Source organism: Cyprinodon variegatus, unplaced genomic scaffold (genome assembly GCF_000732505.1).
Source record: "Cyprinodon variegatus isolate N-32 unplaced genomic scaffold, C_variegatus-1.0 Scaffold165, whole genome shotgun sequence".
NCBI lineage: Eukaryota > Metazoa > Chordata > Actinopteri > Cyprinodontiformes > Cyprinodontidae > Cyprinodon > Cyprinodon variegatus.
The window spans coordinates 152,647-173,691 of NW_015150618.1; the positions used below are offsets into that span (position 1 = coordinate 152,647).

At 35.9% G+C, this 21,045-nt stretch overlaps 1 protein-coding gene across 1 annotated transcript; it reads left to right on the top strand.

Annotated features, from left to right (window-relative positions):
- Positions 1–65: 65 nt before the first annotated feature.
- On the top strand, positions 66–12,522 carry tmem201 (transmembrane protein 201). The gene is made up of 11 exons (XM_015378163.1): positions 66–274; positions 1,383–1,503; positions 1,604–1,798; positions 1,888–2,067; positions 2,249–2,613; positions 2,704–2,904; positions 8,179–8,402; positions 9,711–9,773; positions 9,860–10,150; positions 10,319–10,447; positions 11,522–12,522. Exons 1-11 carry the CDS (start codon positions 165–167, stop codon positions 11,617–11,619), a joined length of 1,977 nt encoding a protein of 658 aa, XP_015233649.1. The 5' UTR covers positions 66–164; the 3' UTR covers positions 11,620–12,522.
- Positions 12,523–21,045: the final 8,523 nt, after the last annotated feature.

A 21,045-nucleotide genomic window follows, 5' to 3' on the forward strand; every position in this document is an offset into this window, starting at 1 on the left:
CGCCATAAAAAAAAGAAGAGGAAGAACTGAATGGAACGCCCAAGCGTTACGCACTTCCGCTTCCCATACAGGGGCGTGAACAAAAAGGGTTTGCTTACCGCGTGCGTCCTCGCGCCGTGTTTTTCGCTACAGTTTAGTCACTACGGTCAGATACGAGTTTAAAAATGGAGACGTTTAACATGTTGCTGTTTGATTACCCACATTTAATGTACGGTGGAGTCGGAGCTACGGCCTTTCTAGCAGGCGGAGCGCTGATCTACAAAATTGCCACCAGGTAAACGCTCCGCCCCCCCCCCCCAACTAAACAAGTGTCATATGCCTGCTAGCCTGGATAGCAAAATATTTTCAGTTTAGATGTAGAGTGTAACATTTCTCCTTTATAGAAGAAAACACCATAACATTTATAACACATATTCCTTGGTCAAGAAATGAAGTGCATTTTGGCGCGTTTATCTTATCAGTTTTTTCCTAGCATACGTTAGCCTGTGTGCTAATGCTGCCATCAGCTGTATTAACAAACCCTCCTGTAGAGATGTCATGAACTGTGGTTCAGCAAAATGCTACAACAAGGATGATGGGGTTTGGGCAAATTAGCATTTTAATGTCGAAGTTTATTACTGACAATGTGGACTCATAAGCAAACTCCCACCAATGTCCTGTATGACTGAGATTTTATAATGAAAACATTAATTATTACAAATACCTACTGTTTTCTTTTATAATAAAGGTTTCAAGTAAACTGTTTGATCCTTTGAATACATCAATTAATGCCTAATATTATCTGGACATTCTCAGATCCAGCCTTTTTTCACCAACAATTTCTTATATATATTGTTGTATTTTTTTTATATGGATGTCCCAATACAACTTTTATTATTTCCGACATGATAGAGATTATTGCAGATTTGATAGTTGGCCGAAACCGATATTGACTGATAAGACTGTGCCAGTCTTCCCCCATTGAGTGGTGTATTGGTTGATCCTAAAATAAGTGACAGGTGGCATTTCTTTAGTGAACATATAAGGACTGATTTTCCTTTTACAACTAGAAATGTTACCAAACAACTGAGTTTCTACATTTTAAGGCCAAGAGCCTTCAGTCTTAGTAATTGCTGTTGCTTTAAAATCACTGCACCTTTAGAGAACTTCAAAGATCCCCACACTTTTCTTTAGCTTTCCATTTTAAATGACGAAGCTGGATTGGTAAGACTTAAACAGTCATTTTTTTGTAATTGTACCGTTTAACAAGTTTGTGACCTCTAACAATCAATATTTTATTTTTTTTTTAATCATTCATACTTTTAAATGCTGCTCCTGGGATTTGTGGAGGAATATGCAGCAGAATGTTTGATAAATACTATAAACTTGCTTCTAACTTGCAGGAAGAAGCCCACATATGCAAATGTAAACTGCTGGTTCTGCAATCAGAACACAGTGGTGCCTTATGGAAACAGGAACTGTTGGGATTGTCCCAACTGTGACCAATACAATGGCTTCCAAGAGGTAATTTTATACTTTGGTTTTAATAATAATATTGATGTATATTGGTATTTAAAATTTATTTAATGACTGTGTTTGTTTTTTTGTTTGTTTGTTTTATAAGAATGGGGATTACAACAAACCCATCCCAGCCCAGTACATGGAGCATCTTAATCATGGAGTATCAGGAAGCCTCCCGTCATCTGAGACACCCAAGACTCTGCAGTTTGTAAACTGTCAAATGCTGCTGTGCAGGAAGTGCAATAATAACCAGACTGCAAAAATCAAACAGTTGGCTTCATATGTTCCCAGGGATGATGTAAGCTCCCTGTTTCTTTAACTTAGTTTAAAGCCCCAGATCTTTAAGGAGGTATCTATTCTGAATCTCTTTTGTTTCACTTTTTGTAGGACAATTATGATGATGAAATTGAAGCCTACAAGCACCACTTGGAGCAGACCTACAAGTTATGCAGACCTTGTCAGACAGCGGTAGAATATTATATAAAATATCAAAACCGCCAGCTTCGTTCAAGGCTCCTAAACCATCAGCTTCGGCGCTCCCGAGAATCAGACCCCGGGTTCGTTAAGGTCAGTAAAAAAACAAACCGCTAAATCAATTATTATAATCAAATTATGTCGTAAAGTATAGACGTAGCTCTATTGCATTCAAACATAGAAAAATGGTATAGAACATTGTTTTTTTGTTTTTTTCTCCCAATCATGTGTTATAACGTCGATTAAAAACAAAGCCCTGTTTTCTTTCCCACAGAGCTCCCACTCTCAGTCCTCACCTGCCGGTGTCATACTGCTACGGGTCCTTGCCTTCCTGATTTGTTCTTTCCTCCTTGCTACGTTTGTCTATAAAATACCAGAACAGCCTCTATCCCAGAATGGGCCAGAGACCTTAAGTGGAGGCGTCGTTCCTCCAAAGCTAAAATCCAGCAAGGAATCCTCCGCCAAAAATGATAGCACGACAGATTTTCCTGTGTGGCAGGGTTTCCTGGATTTCATCCCAGATAAGGCCATCGAAAATGCCAAGTTAGTCTGGCAGCATGGGAGGGACAACCAGCTGGCGATGGTGTCTGTTGGCCTCATGACTTGTCTTACGGCTATTTTCTTAGCAGGACCTATGCGGTAAGCATACACTATATCTTTAACTGTTCTTTCTAATTATAGGATATTTTCTTTTCACAAAAAACATATATATTTCTTCTTATTTTCCAGGTTGAGAAGAATTGATGCTATGGCCTCTGTTCTGTGGTTTGTCGTCCTGTGTCTCTACCTGGCTGAGAGCTACTTGGCGGATTGTCCGAGCTGGATGGAAACAGTAAAGCTTGCTAGCATCTCCCTCTGCTGTCTCATCAGCCTCGCGGCTGCAGCTGCAACTCACAAACCGTCGGCCCAGCGAAGAGGCAGATATCGAAGGTCAGAATCTGAGCAGTAATCTGTGTTCACATTGTGGTTGAATGTTGAGTGTATAAAAGTGGTCTTCTCTGAGTGTTTTGTGCAACCAGATCTAACTTAGCTGCGGTCAGTTTTCCTCATATAAAAGCTTTCACTATAAGAATGATGAACTGACATTTGTGGTGGTTAGAATGAGTTGTCAAAATTTCTTGCGATGAAGTAACCAGACATCTTCAAATTCAAACCTGGATGGATTTAAGAGCAGCGTTTTCAACAAATGCTATTTAAACTTAAATCTATAAATTGATTTTTAAAATTATACTAATTTGGAAATTATGTGCATCTTGCAGTCAATGTTTTCCCACAATTAGCCTCGAGGGAAAAGAAAAGATTTACTGTTGGTGGATTTAAGAGAGACAAACCAGAACAATGAATCTTGACCCATCATTTCCAGAAATACTTAAGTGTCCGTTTCAGCTTCACCTGGTTTAAAATGGTTAAAAATGTCTTATAAAGCACCTTTTGCTATCAAAGTAATTGTAAACATATTCAACACAGTAATCGATATGTAGAGTCATCTTTAGCTGTAGCTCTAAAAATGTTCAACTGAGAATATTTAAGTGCAAATTTGAGGTATCCATATCGATTGGTTTTGGGCCAAAATTTTCCAGCTTGTTTTGAAATATCCAATATTTTCAACACTTGCCGTCTTTTACTGCATCTGAGCTCCTAAAGACATTTAATATTGGCAGCAGTGGCAGTTTAAATCGTGCACATTCAAGACACATTGATACGGCTACAAAGCAGCTCACTATCGATGATTTAATTTGCATGGTAGGGCTGAAAGAATAAGATTAATCGATTATGAAAAAATGTTAACTAATTTAGCTATCAATTAGTCCAGTTAACTATAAATAGTTAACTGGAGTATAGAGACTCTAGAACATCCATTTACAACCCACTTAGAGCAGTTATTATGCTAGTTATTTTATATATATAATTTATTTTTGCATTTAAGGTTGAGACATTTTCTTGGTCAATACTTTATATACAGAACTCATCAATAAAAGGTTTAGTTTCCCCTTGTTTAAATTCTGTAAAAAATATTCTTTAAGGAAATGTTCTATCCAATTTTGAATAAAAAAAAAATTGACAGATTAATCGATTAGGGAAAAAAACTGACCATTAGTTGTAGCCCTAGTGCATGGATGGGTGAATTGCATTAAAAGGCGCTATATTATATTATTTAGAGTGATAGGATGTAGGGAATTATGACACTTAATAAATATAAAAACAATAAGTCTTTAAAGTTGATATAAATCGATTCCAGGAGCTGACTCTGTTTTTATTTGAGGAAATCTACAGTTTTGTCTTTTCTTTCATTCCACTGTCCATTTTCTCTGTTCCCTGGTATGCTGTTTTAAGAATAACTGACATTATAAAAATGTAAGTGGTGAATTCTTTACAGGAGGGTAAAATATTTTAAAGTAGACATAGATTTTTATCATGGCCAAATAACCTGTAAGATGAAAGACAAACATCCATTTCTATTTATAATGTATGCTACTTAGAAAATGTTTGGCAAACATTTCAACATTCATTCTGTGAGAGTAATCTTTTCTTTACTCGTTTATTAATCAATATAAAAACATGACTAACCAAGCTTTATGCCTTTCTAAAAATCACGTCAGGCTGAAGTATTGAGCGATTGTAATCACGTACCTATCCAGTATTAACTTCTCTATGTTTCTAGAAAAATAGTGTTTGAATGTTTCTTGAATGTACTGATCTATTTATTAACGCTACCTTCATCCTATTGCATGAATAGTAAGCAAAATGTTGTGGACTCTTTTGCTAAAATCATCTGCTGCTGCACAATAGAAGAGTTTGGGTGTTTAAAAAGAACCATTTTGATCACGAGTGGATGATGCATCAGCTTTAAAGAGTGAACAATGCTTATGTTTTTCCTGCAAAGAGTCAGTTTGTTCCTTGTGCTGTTTATAGGGGAAAAGCTACACTAGACTACGAAAAGTAGGGGGGGTGGGGGTATAAAAACATGCTTAAAAAACGTAATACTTAAGAAAATCTTCTCGAAACAGTTTGAATTAACCTTCCATTTGGCAAGATAATTTCTGGATGAGATGTCTTGTGTTTAGGTAATAGTTTAGTTGGTAATGTAGACTAAGAACATAATTCTTCAAAAAAAGAACATTTCTAAATCTTTGTGAAAAACCAAATAATTATTAGTGATTTATTATCAGTGTTTGTTTGGGTTTGTTAATTCTGTCTGAAAAATGCTCCTTTTTGTGATTGAAGTTGATAATTGAAGACATTAGGAGCAGGAAATGGTTCCAAAGGATTTTCATTTAGCTTAATCCTTATAGCCATTTGTTTTTATAATGTAAAGAAACACAAGCTAGCATGTTGGCAAAAGGTTATGATGACAACGCCTGATTCAGGCAAACCGGGTTACTTTCCTACAGCTCTGTAGCTAGGAGTCCAGTCCCGGTTCAATCAAGTGAGTCCAGTCTTAACATGATGACTTGATGAGATGACTGGAGTCTGGTGTGCTATTACTTGGTTGGAAAGAAAACCTGCAGCCACGCCGTCCTTTCTGGAACCAGTTTAACATCCCTGTTCTATAGCGTCTGTAATTTCATTAGGTTTCATTTTGAACTTTTTTATTTGTCAGATTCTGTGTTCAGATCTAACCTCTGGCTTTTTGCTGTTAGCAGTGTTAGCATTTCTTTAAAAGGATACTCGATCTTCACCTTAAAACTTTTAATTAACGGAAAGTGTTTGCTATGTATAGGGTTGTGCATAAACATTTTAATACTAATGGTAACTGAATTGGAAAAAATATTGCACGCTTTATGTTAAAAAATTACATGTAAATTGTAGAAATGTAGACTGTTTTGCTCCACGTTATGGTTACATAGCTTTTGTCCCCACATTTATGGGTTTCTTATGCTTTAGCCTCCAGAGCTGCGGCAGCTACCGTGTTGCTTTCTGCGTTCTTTACGTAAGTGCCAACAGACCGTGTCATGTTGGCGGAGGTGTTGTCTGAGCATCCTAAGATATTTGACTCGTGATTTAAACAGGCTAATATGTAGGGGATGTATAAACAAAAATATACTTAAAATTCTATGTGTGATCTCTAACATTTTAGTTTATGTTTCACTCTTAGTATTTTGACGTGAAACATTTGTTCAATACTAAAAATCATTTAGTTGTCATTTTTTACCTGTTGATGCATTAGAAATACTAACTTTGCATGAACTTAACACCAATTCACACAAATCCCTTTACTTATATCGTTTACACTGAATGAAAATTATGTTAAATGTTTCACTAACTGCACAGATTGTTTTAGAGCAGTATTAACTAAAGTAGGTAGGATTGTCATTGATTGACAGACTGTGAACATTGTTATATTAAAGTAGTTTATTTTGAATTATTTATCAACCCCTAAGGTAGTTTTTCTATATTTATTACTGTGAATTAACTTTTTTTTTATCCAGATACAACTTGGATGCTTTGAAAAAATTTTACTGAAGTGTACACTGACAATGCAGAATCTGTTGCTACATTTGCCTTATAGAAGTATTCATACCCTTTTATTTTGTTCAAAAAATTGTTGTCATTTTACAACAAACAGTATTTTACTTGGATTTGATGTGATGGACCAACACTAAGCTGTTCATATTTATTAAAGGGAAGAATAATCCTTAACATTTTATTTCCATCAACCTCCTTAACTCTAATCAATACTGACAGCTGTATTTATACTGCTGGGTTAGATGGGCTTTTAATCCAGGTGCCTTCAGGAGGTGACTGGTTCTACTGCATTTTATTTAAGGGCACCTGAGTAAAGGGTGCTGAATTTAAATCCATTTCACATTTGGTATTTTTGTTTCTTACAGCCTAACATAAAATCCAAGTGAAATATATAAACTTTTTTTCCTAAAAGTGCATCGTAATGCAATTCATAACATAGTTACACTATACTGCCAACATCACTTTTATTTTATTCATTCAAGCCTCATGGGTTAAGATGGAGGTCAAACCGCCAAACAAAAACTATACCTATGTGTGCCAATGAAGTGTCTGAATTCATAGATTTAGTGATGTGATTGGCAATATAGTTTATTTTGATTTTTTTTTAAACCCACCAGACTAAAACAAACTTATTTGGCTCCGTTAATAAAAATCTGATTACTCTGTAAGGGTTTAAGTTGAATTATTGTTTATGTAAAAGTACAGCCTGCCCAGGTTCTCCATGCTGTGCCAAAGTTTGGTCTGTAATGTTTAGTCCTCATGTTTTCCATGCTGTGATGTTCATCAAACCACCTTAGTATTTAACTTTGTGTATTTTAAGTACATTTCTGTATCAGTGTACTAAGCTGTGTGTTAGATTTTGCTAAATAAAGCATTAAACTTAAGCACTGTATTGAAACATTTATAGTAATCACTACATTAAAACTACACTGAGATCTACAAACATCGACTTTGTGGTATTTCAGTATTAATTGCCACCTTTCACTAAGCTGATATTTATACTCCTGTGTGTTATTGTGATTTTTGAACGTTTCAGTAATGTGTGTTGGTGAAAAAATGAAGAAAAGGAACCCATAGATGCGTTTTTTAACAGATTGTGAAATCTGGTAGACTTTCTGAAAGTTTGATCTGTATTATGGCGACATCCACTGGAAGCATTTGTTATGTTGTTGCTTCTGATGGGTGTGTAGTGCTTTGGATACCTGTATAATCATGATGCCAGGCTTTATTTTTCTAGTTTTTTGTAGGACTGCTTGTGAACTTTAATAAACAAATGAATAAACCCTCGGCTTCTGGTATTTTTTTCTAATCTAACATGTCACATCTGTCCTCGTTTCTCCTGTTCTTTTCTCTTTGAATGTTGAACTTTTCATTACCAACTATGACTTTTTATTACTTCCTCACCTTTTGAATTAGTTCCCATCTTTGTTTTATGTGTTTTCTTAGTTTTTTTGTTTTTTGTAAAGCCAAAGCTGAATGAATGGTTTCCATTTTCAGATATATTTGTTCTGCAGGAACTTTACCGTAGATGAATTTCATTGTTTTCTCTCTTTGCCTTAGGCTATATATTTTTCTCAGTATTATTAACAAGGAAATTATCTCTAACTATAAATCCAGTATTGTTATACCTCTGAATATCCTCACTGATGCTGCGCAGAATATTTTCTCAGTAGCAGCACCGTTTGGTTCCGATCTTGTTTCCAGCTAGTAGACCATTACGTTGCCTTTGTGTTGCAGATACCTTGCAGACAGCTCTGCAAGTCCACCCTTCAGCAGCCATCCTGCTCCCTTACACCCTTCAGACATGGCAGACTCGTTCTTCCTCGCCCCGCCCCCCAACATTTCTGAGCTGATAAACCGCCAGCGCAGTCCACGCGAGCGCAAATCTTCCCCCTCCACTCTGCCAGGGCGCCTCAGCAGAGCCCTCTGCCTCGGAACAGTTCCCTCCCTCACCAGGACAGGTAACCATGCACTGGAAAAAATCTAAATCTAGATCAGTCTTTTTTTTTCTTAAAATAAGTGCATTTGTTCTTGGATTAAGGAGGTAAAAGAGACATTTTGCCAATGGAACAAGACATTTTACACTTAAAATAAGAAAACACAGTTGCATTCTCTTATTTCAAGTGCATATTATCTAAATATCTTATTCTAAGAGTAAAAATACTCATTCCATATGCAAACTCTATTTTACCTTCTCAAATTAAGGGTAAATACACTTAATTTAAGACATTTTTTTTTATTATTTCTAGATCGTTTTTCCAGTGTGAGATGAAAAATTGGATTTGAATATGCTCTATGTAGTTTTTTTTGTATGGATTCATTTCAATAATGTGGCTCAAAGCTTCAACTGGTCAGTTATTTGATTTAAATATTTTAAGTCTGCAGAAATGGAGAAAAAAAAAGCCATAAATGCTTAAAAAAAACTCTAAATGGCTTGTGGAATTAAGTATGGCTCTAGAGTTTAATAAAACAATTTCAACATTCTAAAGAAAAATGGCTGCAAACTAAAATTGGAGGTTTTGAGCTTTCAGTGTTATTTCAATATAAAGGTAATCTACATTGTGCTGTTTGAAAGCTGCATATAGTCTTTTTTTAAGTTAGACAAACATCTAAGTGTTTATTTTCAGAATGAAGACCTTTTTTATTTACCTGAATAAAATCTGCAATAAACAGCAAACTGAAGGAAAGAGCTGAACCAGCTGATTATAGCCTTCCACTTAAATGTAATGATACAAACTGTATTTACATTTATGCCAAAGAATAATAATAAAATCCAGGGCATAGTAATGTGGAACATTTTTGCGGCTCACATTTCAGGCCTAAAATGTTTAATATGCGTTTGTGTAGTTTTTGGTCTGAAAAATGTATGTTTTTGGATATACATAATATTAAATGTCTTAGTCCAGCTTTATTTACCTCTGCTAGTGAAACAATATGTTGACAAAAAGTAATGGAATAAGGTAGACGTTTGATGTTTGTACTTCTGATGTCCTTTTAAAAGCCCCTCTAAACCTGGTTGATGTTTGAACCATAGAGGTTTTAAGGGCGATGGGGACTCCTCAGACTGAAAACATTTAAGGCTTTAAAACAGAGTTCAGTTTAGTGGAGGTTTTGCTCTGTGTTCATTGTGTTAATGCAGGTTTTCTCAAATTGCGTTGATCTTTTCAGGATGAAACACGATGAGAGTTGTTCTCTTTCTAAGCAAATAGAAATACTTTTCAGGTTTCTCTCATTTATGAACAGTTTATTTTGTGTTTTCTCCTTATCAGGTTCTGGTTACCTGTTTAGTGGTAGCAAACCTGCCTCACTGTACAAAGACTCGCCACCATCAGGTATTAAACATAATTTTATCAGGTTGTTTCACACCACGTTCTGAATGAGTTATTATTTTTTTTTTTACCGTTTTGGTTTTCTTCAGATTACTTCTCTTTGAAATCTGGAAGCCGTCCCTCATCCCCAGTTCCCTCTCCTACTCCTTCATTGGCCGGGTCGGTTACATCCAGTTCCGGTTCAGCCAGACAGCGCCGTCCTCTCATTAGTCCAGCCCGCCTAAACATCACTGGCCAGAAGCTCCGCCTTTTTTCTCGTGAATCAGATCCAAAGCTGGTTTCTCCCCCTTTGTCCTCATTTCCGTTCTACATGGAGCCGACTCCTTCAATTTACAGCAGCTGCCTCTCCAGAGACATGTCTCCTTTCCAAAGTCAAAATGGTAAGCAGCTATGGTTGATCTGGACTGAAAGGTGTAGGAGGTGCGCACCACCACTAGATGGCAGCATTAAACATCAAGCCTAAGTGCCTCTGTAACGTTGTTGTTTGCTTCATTGTGAAAGTGCCTTGGATTGTGGTTTTTAGGTAATTTGATGTGATTACTTTGCAGATTTAAGTTCCTTAATGAAAGATGGAAGTGTGATAGAAGAAGAGGAGAAACAAAGCAGCTCCTCAGGTTCCTCTGCCTGCCAGGTTGGCACAACGACACAAACTCCTGAGAGCTTCACTCCCCCAAAAGGTAGGCACTTCACTTATAAGCAGGAGGAACAGGAATAATGTTACAGATGTATGTTGACAAAATTAAATGAGTCTTTATATTAAGCACAATTATGATGGAAATATTTTATTATCAAACAAACCTTTTAGAAGTCAAGGATAACACAAGAGCTTGCCAAAGGTTCCTAGGTCCACAGTCAATGTGCTATAACTGGCCCTGGGGGAATGCACGTTATCTCGGCAATTTACGCCAAGTGTTTGTTGCACATTTGCAACAAAAACGCATATTATTTATAGAAAAGTGAGACTTTCAGCTTCTTCTATTCACTGCTGCTCTGTTTTGCACAATTGTCCCCGTATCGCTTGTTTATGTAGGAATCATCCCATTCAGAACTTAAGAGGAAAACGGAATGTCCACCTAAGTGATGCCACAGTTTTGTTTTTTTGTGACGAGTTTGTCACTGTAATTAAAAATACAGGGAGAGGGGGCTGAGCGCTCATACATTTCTTGGTTTGTTGCCATTTTTTTATAAGTCTGTAAGCTGCTGTTGTACTTCCTCCTCCTCACTATATAAATCTGGAGGCTCACAGCTAGCCTCGTGTTTTACAGTAAACCCTTAGTTTGATGGTCTGTGCATATTATTTCTGTAATGCAACTTTAAGCTCTGCTTTTAGCTGCCTTTATTCTTTTCACTTTTTATTGTTTTCTTACCTTTACAATGGAAATTAAGCTATAAGAGCATGAATATAATTAAAATGCAAAAATCATAATATTTGTCTTATTAAAGCATTGATAATGATGAGAAACATGCAGTCTATTAGGGTGACAAATAGTTTTTGTGAAAAACAGTAAAGCTTTTTACTGAGATCTGTTGAGCTTTATGCACACTGCCCCCACCGGCCAAAAACACATTGCTGCATGCTTCATTAATGCACATCTCCCATCATACTTCATTCATATTCGGGTTTTATAGAAAAATACAGCAAATGTAAAATATTAGTATTTTTTTAACTGTAGAGGTCTGTATCATTTATGTGAATATTTGTTGTTGAAAATGTTATTTGTAAATAACATTTTCTTTTTTTTCCCCCACAGGTATTGTGAAATATTTCATCCTGCCTGGGATTCTACTGACGAGTCTGACGGCCAACCTGTTGTTCGGATGCTTCTATCTCTATCATAACTGGGGGTGAAGCCTCATCCACTCTGCTGCCTGCTTTCTCCTGAACTGAACCTAACAACTGGGCCTCTGGACGCTATTTATTTTTCTGGCTCCCTGATATTCAGCTTTCAGGAAAACTGGTCACAACTGTTTGCTGGCGGTTGAATTAAAAACACAGATCTCCAGCTAACGCATTTCTTTTTTTAGATAACTGAGAACATCAACATCACTGGTCTGAAATGATCGTTTACTCACTGATGGTGTGTTAGATTCATAGATGTAGACCTAATATAGTCTTTATATCTATGGTCAATACTCACATTGAAAATGTGCACTAAGTGCACACTTGATGCTGATTGGGTACTGAGGGGCACATGTTACCCACTGGCATGGATTTAGAGGAGTGTTTTCCTCTGAGTTTTTTTTTTTTTTTTTCTGATTTTCATAATGAGACATGCTTTTTGTTCCTGAGATTACAATGAAAATAACAGATCTGAGATGTAAAGGAAACTGGTGTTACTGTGTATTGTGTATATTAAGCTGCAGAATGATTCTCTGGTGCTCTGCTGGTTCCCAGTTAAAGGTTCATCTAATTGTGCAGTTCATTCATTCACTACTGAAAAGGTCCAGGTTAACAAACTATCGGTTCTATTTATTCACCCAGTCATCCATTAGCCTCTCAAGTCATTAAAAAGGCTTTTTATTTTTATCCAGGGGCTGCAGTTTACACTAATCTTTACGAGACTTGTCGTATAAGGGCCTGATGGAAGCTGGGGATGTTTGCACGAGTCGTTTATATAGTTCTCTGAATCAGTGTGAAGCATGAATGCAGGTGTTTTGGTATACTTGGTGTGAATTCTTCATTTGATTAAAAAAGAAGATGCAATTTACCATTGTATATTTTGTATAGAAAATTGTGTAAATGCTTTTTTTTTTTTTTTTTTTTTTTTTTTGGTTAGCTTTTTAAATTTTTTTTACAAATTTAAAAAAAAAAAAGCTACTGTAGACAGGCCTCCAGGTTCTTCAGCGTACTGTACTCTGAACATAGCTATGCATTTATACTTGATGCGCACGTTTAAAATCATGTCTGGTTGAATGGAAATGATCTTTGTATTGGATTGACCTCAGTGACATGAGCCTTTGTTTAATTTGTTTTAAAATGAAATTGTTTCGTACCGGTTATGTGATTACAGTATAATTTTTTCGTAGACTCCACGCCACTAGTGTTAATCGGAAATTGTCCTTAAAGATAAGGACTGCTGAAGGTCTGCTGAGTGTGATGTTTGGTATATAGCTTCAACTGTACCAGTGCTTTTTAAATAAATGTATTTTTTTTTTCTAAATGATTTCGTATATTACTTCAACTTAAAGAATGACTTCAGTTTTCGCCTTAAGCTTTACAGATCAGTTGTTTTTCCCACTGATCTTGCCGTTTTAGGCTGGTTTATGGAAAGTACTGAATTTAGAAAGTTCTGTGCAGAAAAGCATGATTAATTAAAAGCGTTCTTTTGAAGTTCTCCAATTTGCAATACTTACAATTTTTTAGGCCGAACCCTGACCAATAGTTACCCATTCTACCTCTGTTAACCCACAAGTTCTTGTTTGGATCTTGCTTGCTGTGGATCCACTATTTTATTATTTTGATGAATGGTCTACACTTTCCTTATTACAATAGTATCCATCATAGTGGAAAAGATATCTATTTTTTTCCCCAGGATGTTATGCAAAGCTGCTTTAGTGTTTTAGCTTCAGAAGTCTTCATTTGTGGGAACCCATCGCATGACGTTCTGAAGGTGCTTTATTCTTTGTGCAATCCTTTAATGGTGTCTTTCACCCATTTCCAGATGTCCCCAAACCTCTGCAGTTCAGTCTTGGTATTTCATGCAGAATGACATCTTCCCACAATGTTTTTTTCCTAATAAACTCCTTTTGTTGCCATTTTAACCGCTCCCTTTAAAAATCTCCACCTCTCTGCATGACTGCCTGCTGCCATTCCTGAGCAAGCTCTGCCCTGATGAAGTATCGCACCCATTCCACTTACTGCATTTGCTTTGCCTCCTCTCCTGGAATTTCTTGACTCATAAGTTTGCTTGGAGTTGAGCAATAAAAGTATGATCTTAACACCGCTGCATTAAGCCTGGCATTTTGCAGCTTTGTCAAAACTTTAAAATTGGGTTTCTGTGGTTAAGATGGTTTTAAAGAGTTTTTATCTTTACTCTTCTCAGGTAAACTGGACTTAAATTACAAATCTGCATCTATGCGAGTAAAATTTGAAAAAAGAAAAACCTACTACTACATTTTTGGCCTTAGAATGGACCTTAGAGTCGACCACTATAGCCTTAAAAATTCATCCTACCTACACTCATGAGGATTTGTGTTAAACAAAGCTCTATTTTGCTTAAAGAAAAAATTTGAGTAGCCGTGTTGAAGACCAATATTAATGCGGTTAGAAATGCAGTGTCTTCCATTGTACCAAGACAAAGATTGTCGGACTTCAACCCATTTCTTGTTTTCTGTATCATACTATCCTTTACTGGCATTGTTTTTTTTAATTAGTAAAAGCAATGGACACTTCAGTATATTCACCTGGTTTGAGTCCCTAAAACCAACATTGGTATTTGCCATGCCACAAATTAGTTGTGTTTAACAACTAATTTCTAAGTAAAGCTCCCTCTGCCTGCTTTGTGCACTCGCTTAGTTTTTTTTTTCCTTGTTTCTTAAATTAGTTGCAAAGTACATGCCTTGCTTCCCTTTTAACTTGTTTGATTTGGGCCCCATTTCTCTGTAACTCTCAGAATAACCTTTTCTCGGAAATGCTCCTCTTATTTAAGCTTTCTTAACAACTGCCCTCAAATGAGGAAGCCCTGAGTCTTAAAGCTTAATGATTAAAATAAGCTGCTGCAGAGGGAAAAAAGTAGATGATTTGAGAAATCTGGAAATGAATTTGATATTTAGAAAGGATTAAACAAATTGCATATTGTTTTGCTGCTGACGAAGGCTTTCCTGCGGTGCCTTTGTCTTTGCTGGCCAGGTTTATTTATATATTGCATGTTTCAGAGAGGGCCAGGTTGGTTTACAGCATGCAAAAACAAACTAACATGAAACCGTCAACCTGCGTAAATACAAAATGATTGTGTCCTGAGATGTTTCGATCAGGGCATGCATACAACTTCATGTTGTTGGACAGGTTCTTTTTAAAGAACCATATTGAGGGAAGGCATTCCCATTGCATGATGCTGCCACCACCGTGATTCACTGAGGATGATGCATTCAGAGAAATATGTTTTAGTTTTCTGCATGGAGGCCAAAAAAGTTGAATTCAGGGCTCATTTGACCTGAACGTCTCTTACAACATTTGCTCCATTCCATACATGGCTAGTTGCAAACTGCAACTTTCAACAAATGCTTTCCTCTTACCATCTTTCATAAATACCTGTTTTTCTTTGCATGCATTCCATGTTTCTCTGCACCATTATAACCTTCCTTCCCTCTCCTTGATTTTTGTTCCTTGGTGTTCATGAAGCTTTTCTGTCACTGATGTTCTCAAAGGAAACAGCAGCTGGCATTTAGATACAGAGTTTAATTTATGTGTTAAATGATAAAGTTTGTTCTGATATTAGTGGTTGCACTTTAATTTAAAGGTTTCTACGTAAAAGGGGCTGAATTCAGATCCACTCTACACTAATAAAGTTTTAATTTCTAGAAGTTAGAAAAGGACATTTTGTGTGTCCTTCACTGTGATAAATTTTTAGCTGTTTTCTTTCCTACAAAACCCCGAAAAAGGTGTGTATAATTTGTTGCTGTGTTTTAAATTGTAAAATTATATCTATATATCTTGAAGAGATCCTGTCACATCTTTGCCACAGAGCTGCTGGTAGCCTAGCTGAAAGACAGTAAACAGGTCACCCCTCTGCACATCATACAGTCTAAACCCTTTTTTTTTTGTGACCTGATCTGAGGTAGAAAGTGTTTCGGACCGACTGCCCTGGATGATTGCAAGCTCCATTACTGCGTGTTTAAACTAGAGCCCTTAGACTTAAAAAATAAGGCTGTTTCAGCATGGTGTACACAAACAGATACGTTTACATCAGAGAAAGCATAATTTGGCAACATGTCAGGAACCACTTTAGTATATTGTCAGCTCTGCAACAGAACTTTCTTTTTTTCAGTCGAGGGGGAGACGGTGGGAAGCATGTTCATGCTTTCAGTCTGCCGATCAGGCCGAAAAGTTTCTCTTCTGCACAGTCGCTTCCTGTTTCCTTTTTTTTTTTTTTTTTGCTATGTTGTTTGTTTTTTTTTCCAGCTGGTCTGAATTGAGCTCACAAGTTCATGTTGCATATTTTTCTCTCTTCAAAACTTGATAAGATCTTCAAAGGCCTATCGATGTTCATAGTGGAGCAGACTGTGTAAAATGTAATAAGATAAGGAGGGGCTTTAAAGACGAGATAGACCAAAAAGATTCAGAAGTAAACTGGATGATTACAGCAAGTCAGGAAAAAATACAAACAAAAAAATAATGACTTTTTTTTTGTTTTGTTCGTTTTTATAATTCAGCTAATTTTCAGTCAATATTAGGCCACGGTATTCAATAAAAAAAAGCCTTTTGAGTGCAGTCATGTGGCCTCTTATATTTCCTCTTTCTTACAGTATTGGTTTACAAATGTAACAGACTGTCTTGTTTCCAGAAGGAGGAAAAGTGAGATTCCCATAAAGTTTTTTAAAACAGAAAGCTCCTTTACTTCAGACGTTTGGTAAAAATACAAATAGTTTCATTAAAATCTTATTGATAGTTTTAAATGGTTGATCATACTGTTTATCATATTAAGGTTATTTGCAGAAACTCAAGACTTTAAGCAGTGTGTTGTACTGAGAAACAGTCAGTAAATCTGGTTAAAAGCCTTGGTCCCCATGTTCTACCAAATATGTTTTGTTTAGACATACCGACCACATCCAGGTAGATTCACCAAATGCAGAAAAATATCTTACATCAGCATCAGCTTTTTAAATATTTTTCATATATAGATATATCAGACAAGGATATTAATGGATACATTTAGCAGGACTGTTTGAAATCTTGTTTTAGTATGTTATTTTTACCCGTTTCCTTTATCAAAATTGCATTTTGAGAGTTCTTAACTTGAAAAGAATCTGCTGTATGTTAAGAGCCACTCTTGACCTTTCAACATAATCTAAACTTTAAATACTTTTTAAGGATCCATTTAAGATATATTTGGTTAAAAGGCAAAAATGTTCACAACTCCCATCCATCCATCCATCCATCCATCCGTTGCGGTGGGGCCAGTGCCTATCTCCGGCAGTTTATGGGAAAGAGGCAGGAAACACCCTGGACAGGTCAGCCGTCTGTGGAAGGGCAACACACACTCTCCCCTAAGGACAATTTAGAGAATCCAATTAACCTACCAGTCATTTGCCGGCATGCGCAGGGAGAACATGCAAACTCCATGCAGAAAGACCCTGGGCCAGGAATCGAACCTGGAACCTTCTGCTGTAAGGAAAACAGTAGTATCACTGCATCTCTATCCAGCCCATGTTCACAACTTAGATCAATTTTGTTGAAAAATTAAAGAGGTAAAATGATAGACATGAGCACCGATGTATGTTGATACCTTGATGAATATTTATTACTGGATTAGTTTTGCACAAAAAATTATAATAAATAAATTGATTTGTTTAAATAAGATTTGGATTTATATTAATGGGCTCTAACCGTCAACCCTTCGATTTTAGAGCAAACTCCTACATCCCACGCCATTTTTACTGCTGTCTTCCTGTATCCTTTCTGCACAAGTGCAGTAAGATGAACTGATCCAATGTAGCAGCGACTGAAGATACTGTTTCTGAATCTTAGTGAAAGGATTTTATTCTTAAACATGCTTAACGTGTGCAATTAAGTAATAATTGCATTAATTATATGTGTATCAGGAGTTTTATGGGCCCTATTTTGGAACTTGTGGCTGCAGTTTTGCCCTACATATAAGCCAGCTTCAGGTATTTATGTATTGTTATTGTAAAATAAAAAAAAAAAACAATATTTCAGTAGGAGCTAAATTAAAGAGGTGTAAGCATATCAATATATAATGATTGTTAGTGTAGTCACATGAAAACATGGATTTTCATACTATTAGATTTTTATCCATCTGTTTTAGAATAGCTTTTTTTTTATTGGCTTCACATTGTGAAAAGTCTTGTTTTCAGCAGTAAGAGGAAAGTTTACACCAACGTAATAAAATACTGCACAGTTGTCAAAAACTAGCTCTGTTTGATGGAATGTGCTACTCAGTAGGATGGATAAACTGGATATTAAAAACAGCTACAGGGTATTTGCAAGAAAATGAAAAAGCTCATAGATATCTTTACAAAAAATGTGTATACATATGTTGGAAAAGTGATTTTTTTTTTGGTGTTAATTTGGTTTTTGTGTCGTCTTAGTGTAGTAGTTCTAGATGGAAACTAAGACTGAGTTCAACACCAGGGCTGACCCAAAGCATAACTAAGCATCTGCTTGGGGCCTCAGGGCAACTTGGGGGCCCCCTTAGAGCAATTAATTGTTTTGGTTTTTTTGCATGTACAATGATTTAACTATAAATACCTATTTAAAAAAAAAGCAATTTAAACAAGAGGTGAAGCCTTTTTTACATCAAAATATATTTAATCATGAAATAATCATTACTTATACATGAAAATTGGTCTTGGGGCCAGACTGTCACACAGGTCAGGAAGGACCTAAACTTCTCAGAGATAGACTTATGTTTGGCATAGATATATACACTTAATATTTTCATGTTTAGTTGATTTGTCTGTTTTGTAAAATTGAATGTATTATTTTTATTTCTCAAAGTAATTTTATCTGTTTCAAGTTTTTGTTGCACTATAGGTTACTTTTCTTTATTGCTTTTGCAGCTGGAACGAAAGGAAGTATAAAGCACATGACACTTTTACTGTAAATACACTGCAGCTGTTTATTACTTTTAGTAATATTGGATGATGAATAATAATAGGAGATGGTAAACAGCTCTGCAAGAGCTGCAATGAGTTTAATGTAGACGAGTAAATTATGTTATTGTCGGATGATTGGTATTATAGGCAGAAATAGAAGGTCCCAAACTTAACTTATGCTAAGGGTGCCTTGTGACTTATTCTGGCCCCATTGACCACCTCACATTTTGTACAAAATTAAACCTCACTTTATCACCAATGAAACTGAGAAAACTTCTTGTTAGTTTACAGCCAGCAATGCTCTAATCTTTAATAATGCTAAATGAAAATATGTGTTGTCTGTGTCAAACTGTCAGAATGGTGGGAAATATTTAAATTTTTTATTTTATTTCTTTTTCCACACACCGATGTTAAAAGCCCAGTTTTTATTAGTCTGTGATAAAAGTTTCATATGAATCTATCACAGGTATTGCTCATTGTTTCTGGTGATGCATATTTTTTGGAAACTTAAGAAGAATTTCATAAAGTTTAAGCTTGACTAAATACATAATACGTCTCTATTGGCTCATTTTAGAAAAGGTTCCAAAGTGGTTCAGGATTTTTCACAACAATACATATAATTAACCTTCTGTTATGGTGTTTGGTTCCTATCAGGCCCACTTTTACAAAGCATAGCATGGGTGACTGTGTTTTAATCAGTTTTGGCATGGGTGATTGTAGACAGGGGCAAACAGGGGCCATTATCTCTTGAAGAACTGTGCCTGCCCCCTGCACTGAAAACATACACTGCAAAAAAATTTAGCAATTCAACTGAAATAACTATTTTATCCTTGATTTGAGGAGGTAGGTTAGACAATTTTCCAATAGAATAAGAGTATTTACATTTAGAAAAACTCCATTAACTTATTTTAAATACGTTCTTACATTTCTAAAATCTAATTATGTTATTTTTAAGGCCATAAATACTACTTCTTTTAACAGCTCATCTTAGTTACCTGCTCAAATTAAGGGCAGGTACACTTTTTTTTAAGAACCTTTACTCTTTAGATCAGTTTTTGCAGTGTAATGCTAAATCAATTTCTTATGATGATTATGCGCTGAGAGAAAAGATTGTAAAGGTTTTTCCCTTAATGACCAGTAAAATCAGGTGTACAACTTTGGCTTTGAGGCTCACTTATATACTCAAAGAGACACTTTTGCAACTGCTGCTACAAAATAAAATTCCTCAAGAGCAATTAGAAAGATTTTATAAATATTGAAAGCCTAAGAAATCAAATCTAGATTTTCCATTTTTAAATTTTAAAAGAAAAAAAAAATACAATTTAATCTTAAAAACAGAAAAGTAATAATTGGTTTGTACAATGCACTAAAGAAATAAAAGAAAACTGATGGTTAGCCCCTCTAGAAAATATCAAGAATATAGTTAAAGCTAAACAAATATAAACTTTCAAACAAGGGTGTAACTTTGTGATGAAAGTTAGTGGGGACACATTAAGAGAGATGGCTGATGGACCTACAGTTACTCGACACAAACGCTTTCATTAGGGTTTGTATTTTCCAGAATTGAGCTCAAACATTAATTTATTGAATGCTTTCCTATTGTTGAGAACACAAAAGAACCAAATACACCGATATTTATAGGTATTTAGATATTAATGTATATTTAAAAAAAGGATGAATAACAGCCCATTCAGATGCTAACAGCAATATATTGTGCCTCCCTAGTATGCACACAATTTCAGTTTCATTCATCCATCCAGAAAAATGTGGATTGAATGGACGTTTTCCCTTTCAGCTACATCAGTGATTATTCTCCTTCAAAAGCAGCAAAATCAAATTTAGAAATGTATCCCACTTCTTGCCGAGAGCCAAAATCTATTGAAATTATTGGTGGGGACATGTCCCCAACAGTCCTTCAGAAAGCTACGCCTGTGCTTTCAAATGCCCTGTAGAAGTAATATTTTGTTGGTATGGATACTTTATGCAGACTTTGTATTAAAAAAAATATATACAGAACCCTTTCCTATTGCCTTAATACATAAAATATTTTACTTAGTGCCTTTGGAGTCACACTGAAGGGGCCAAAGGGACACATGTTACAGAAGCTGTACAAAATAATGCCCTATTTTTTTTCTTCTTCTTCTTCTTGTTTTTTTTTTTTGTTTGTTTGTTTGTTTTTTTGTTATGTGTATTTGTTTGTTGTAGTTTTTTTTATATGACCCCCACCTTTTAAAATTCGTCTAGAGTCTAGACTCTAGACCACTGAAGGCAACAGAAGAAAATCTCGTTCTTCTTCTTCTTTTATTTATTTATTTACGTTTTTTATAAACCCGTACATGTTAATTGATGGTTAACTAATGGCGGTTATCTTTAAATGTAAGGAGGAAGAGGAGGAGGTGTCTGTTATGAGGACGGTCCCTTGGCCCCGCCGCTAGGCGCGCGCTGCGCAGCAGCGTCACCGCATGAATGACAGCGCGTCGCTTCGAGGCAGGGAGACACT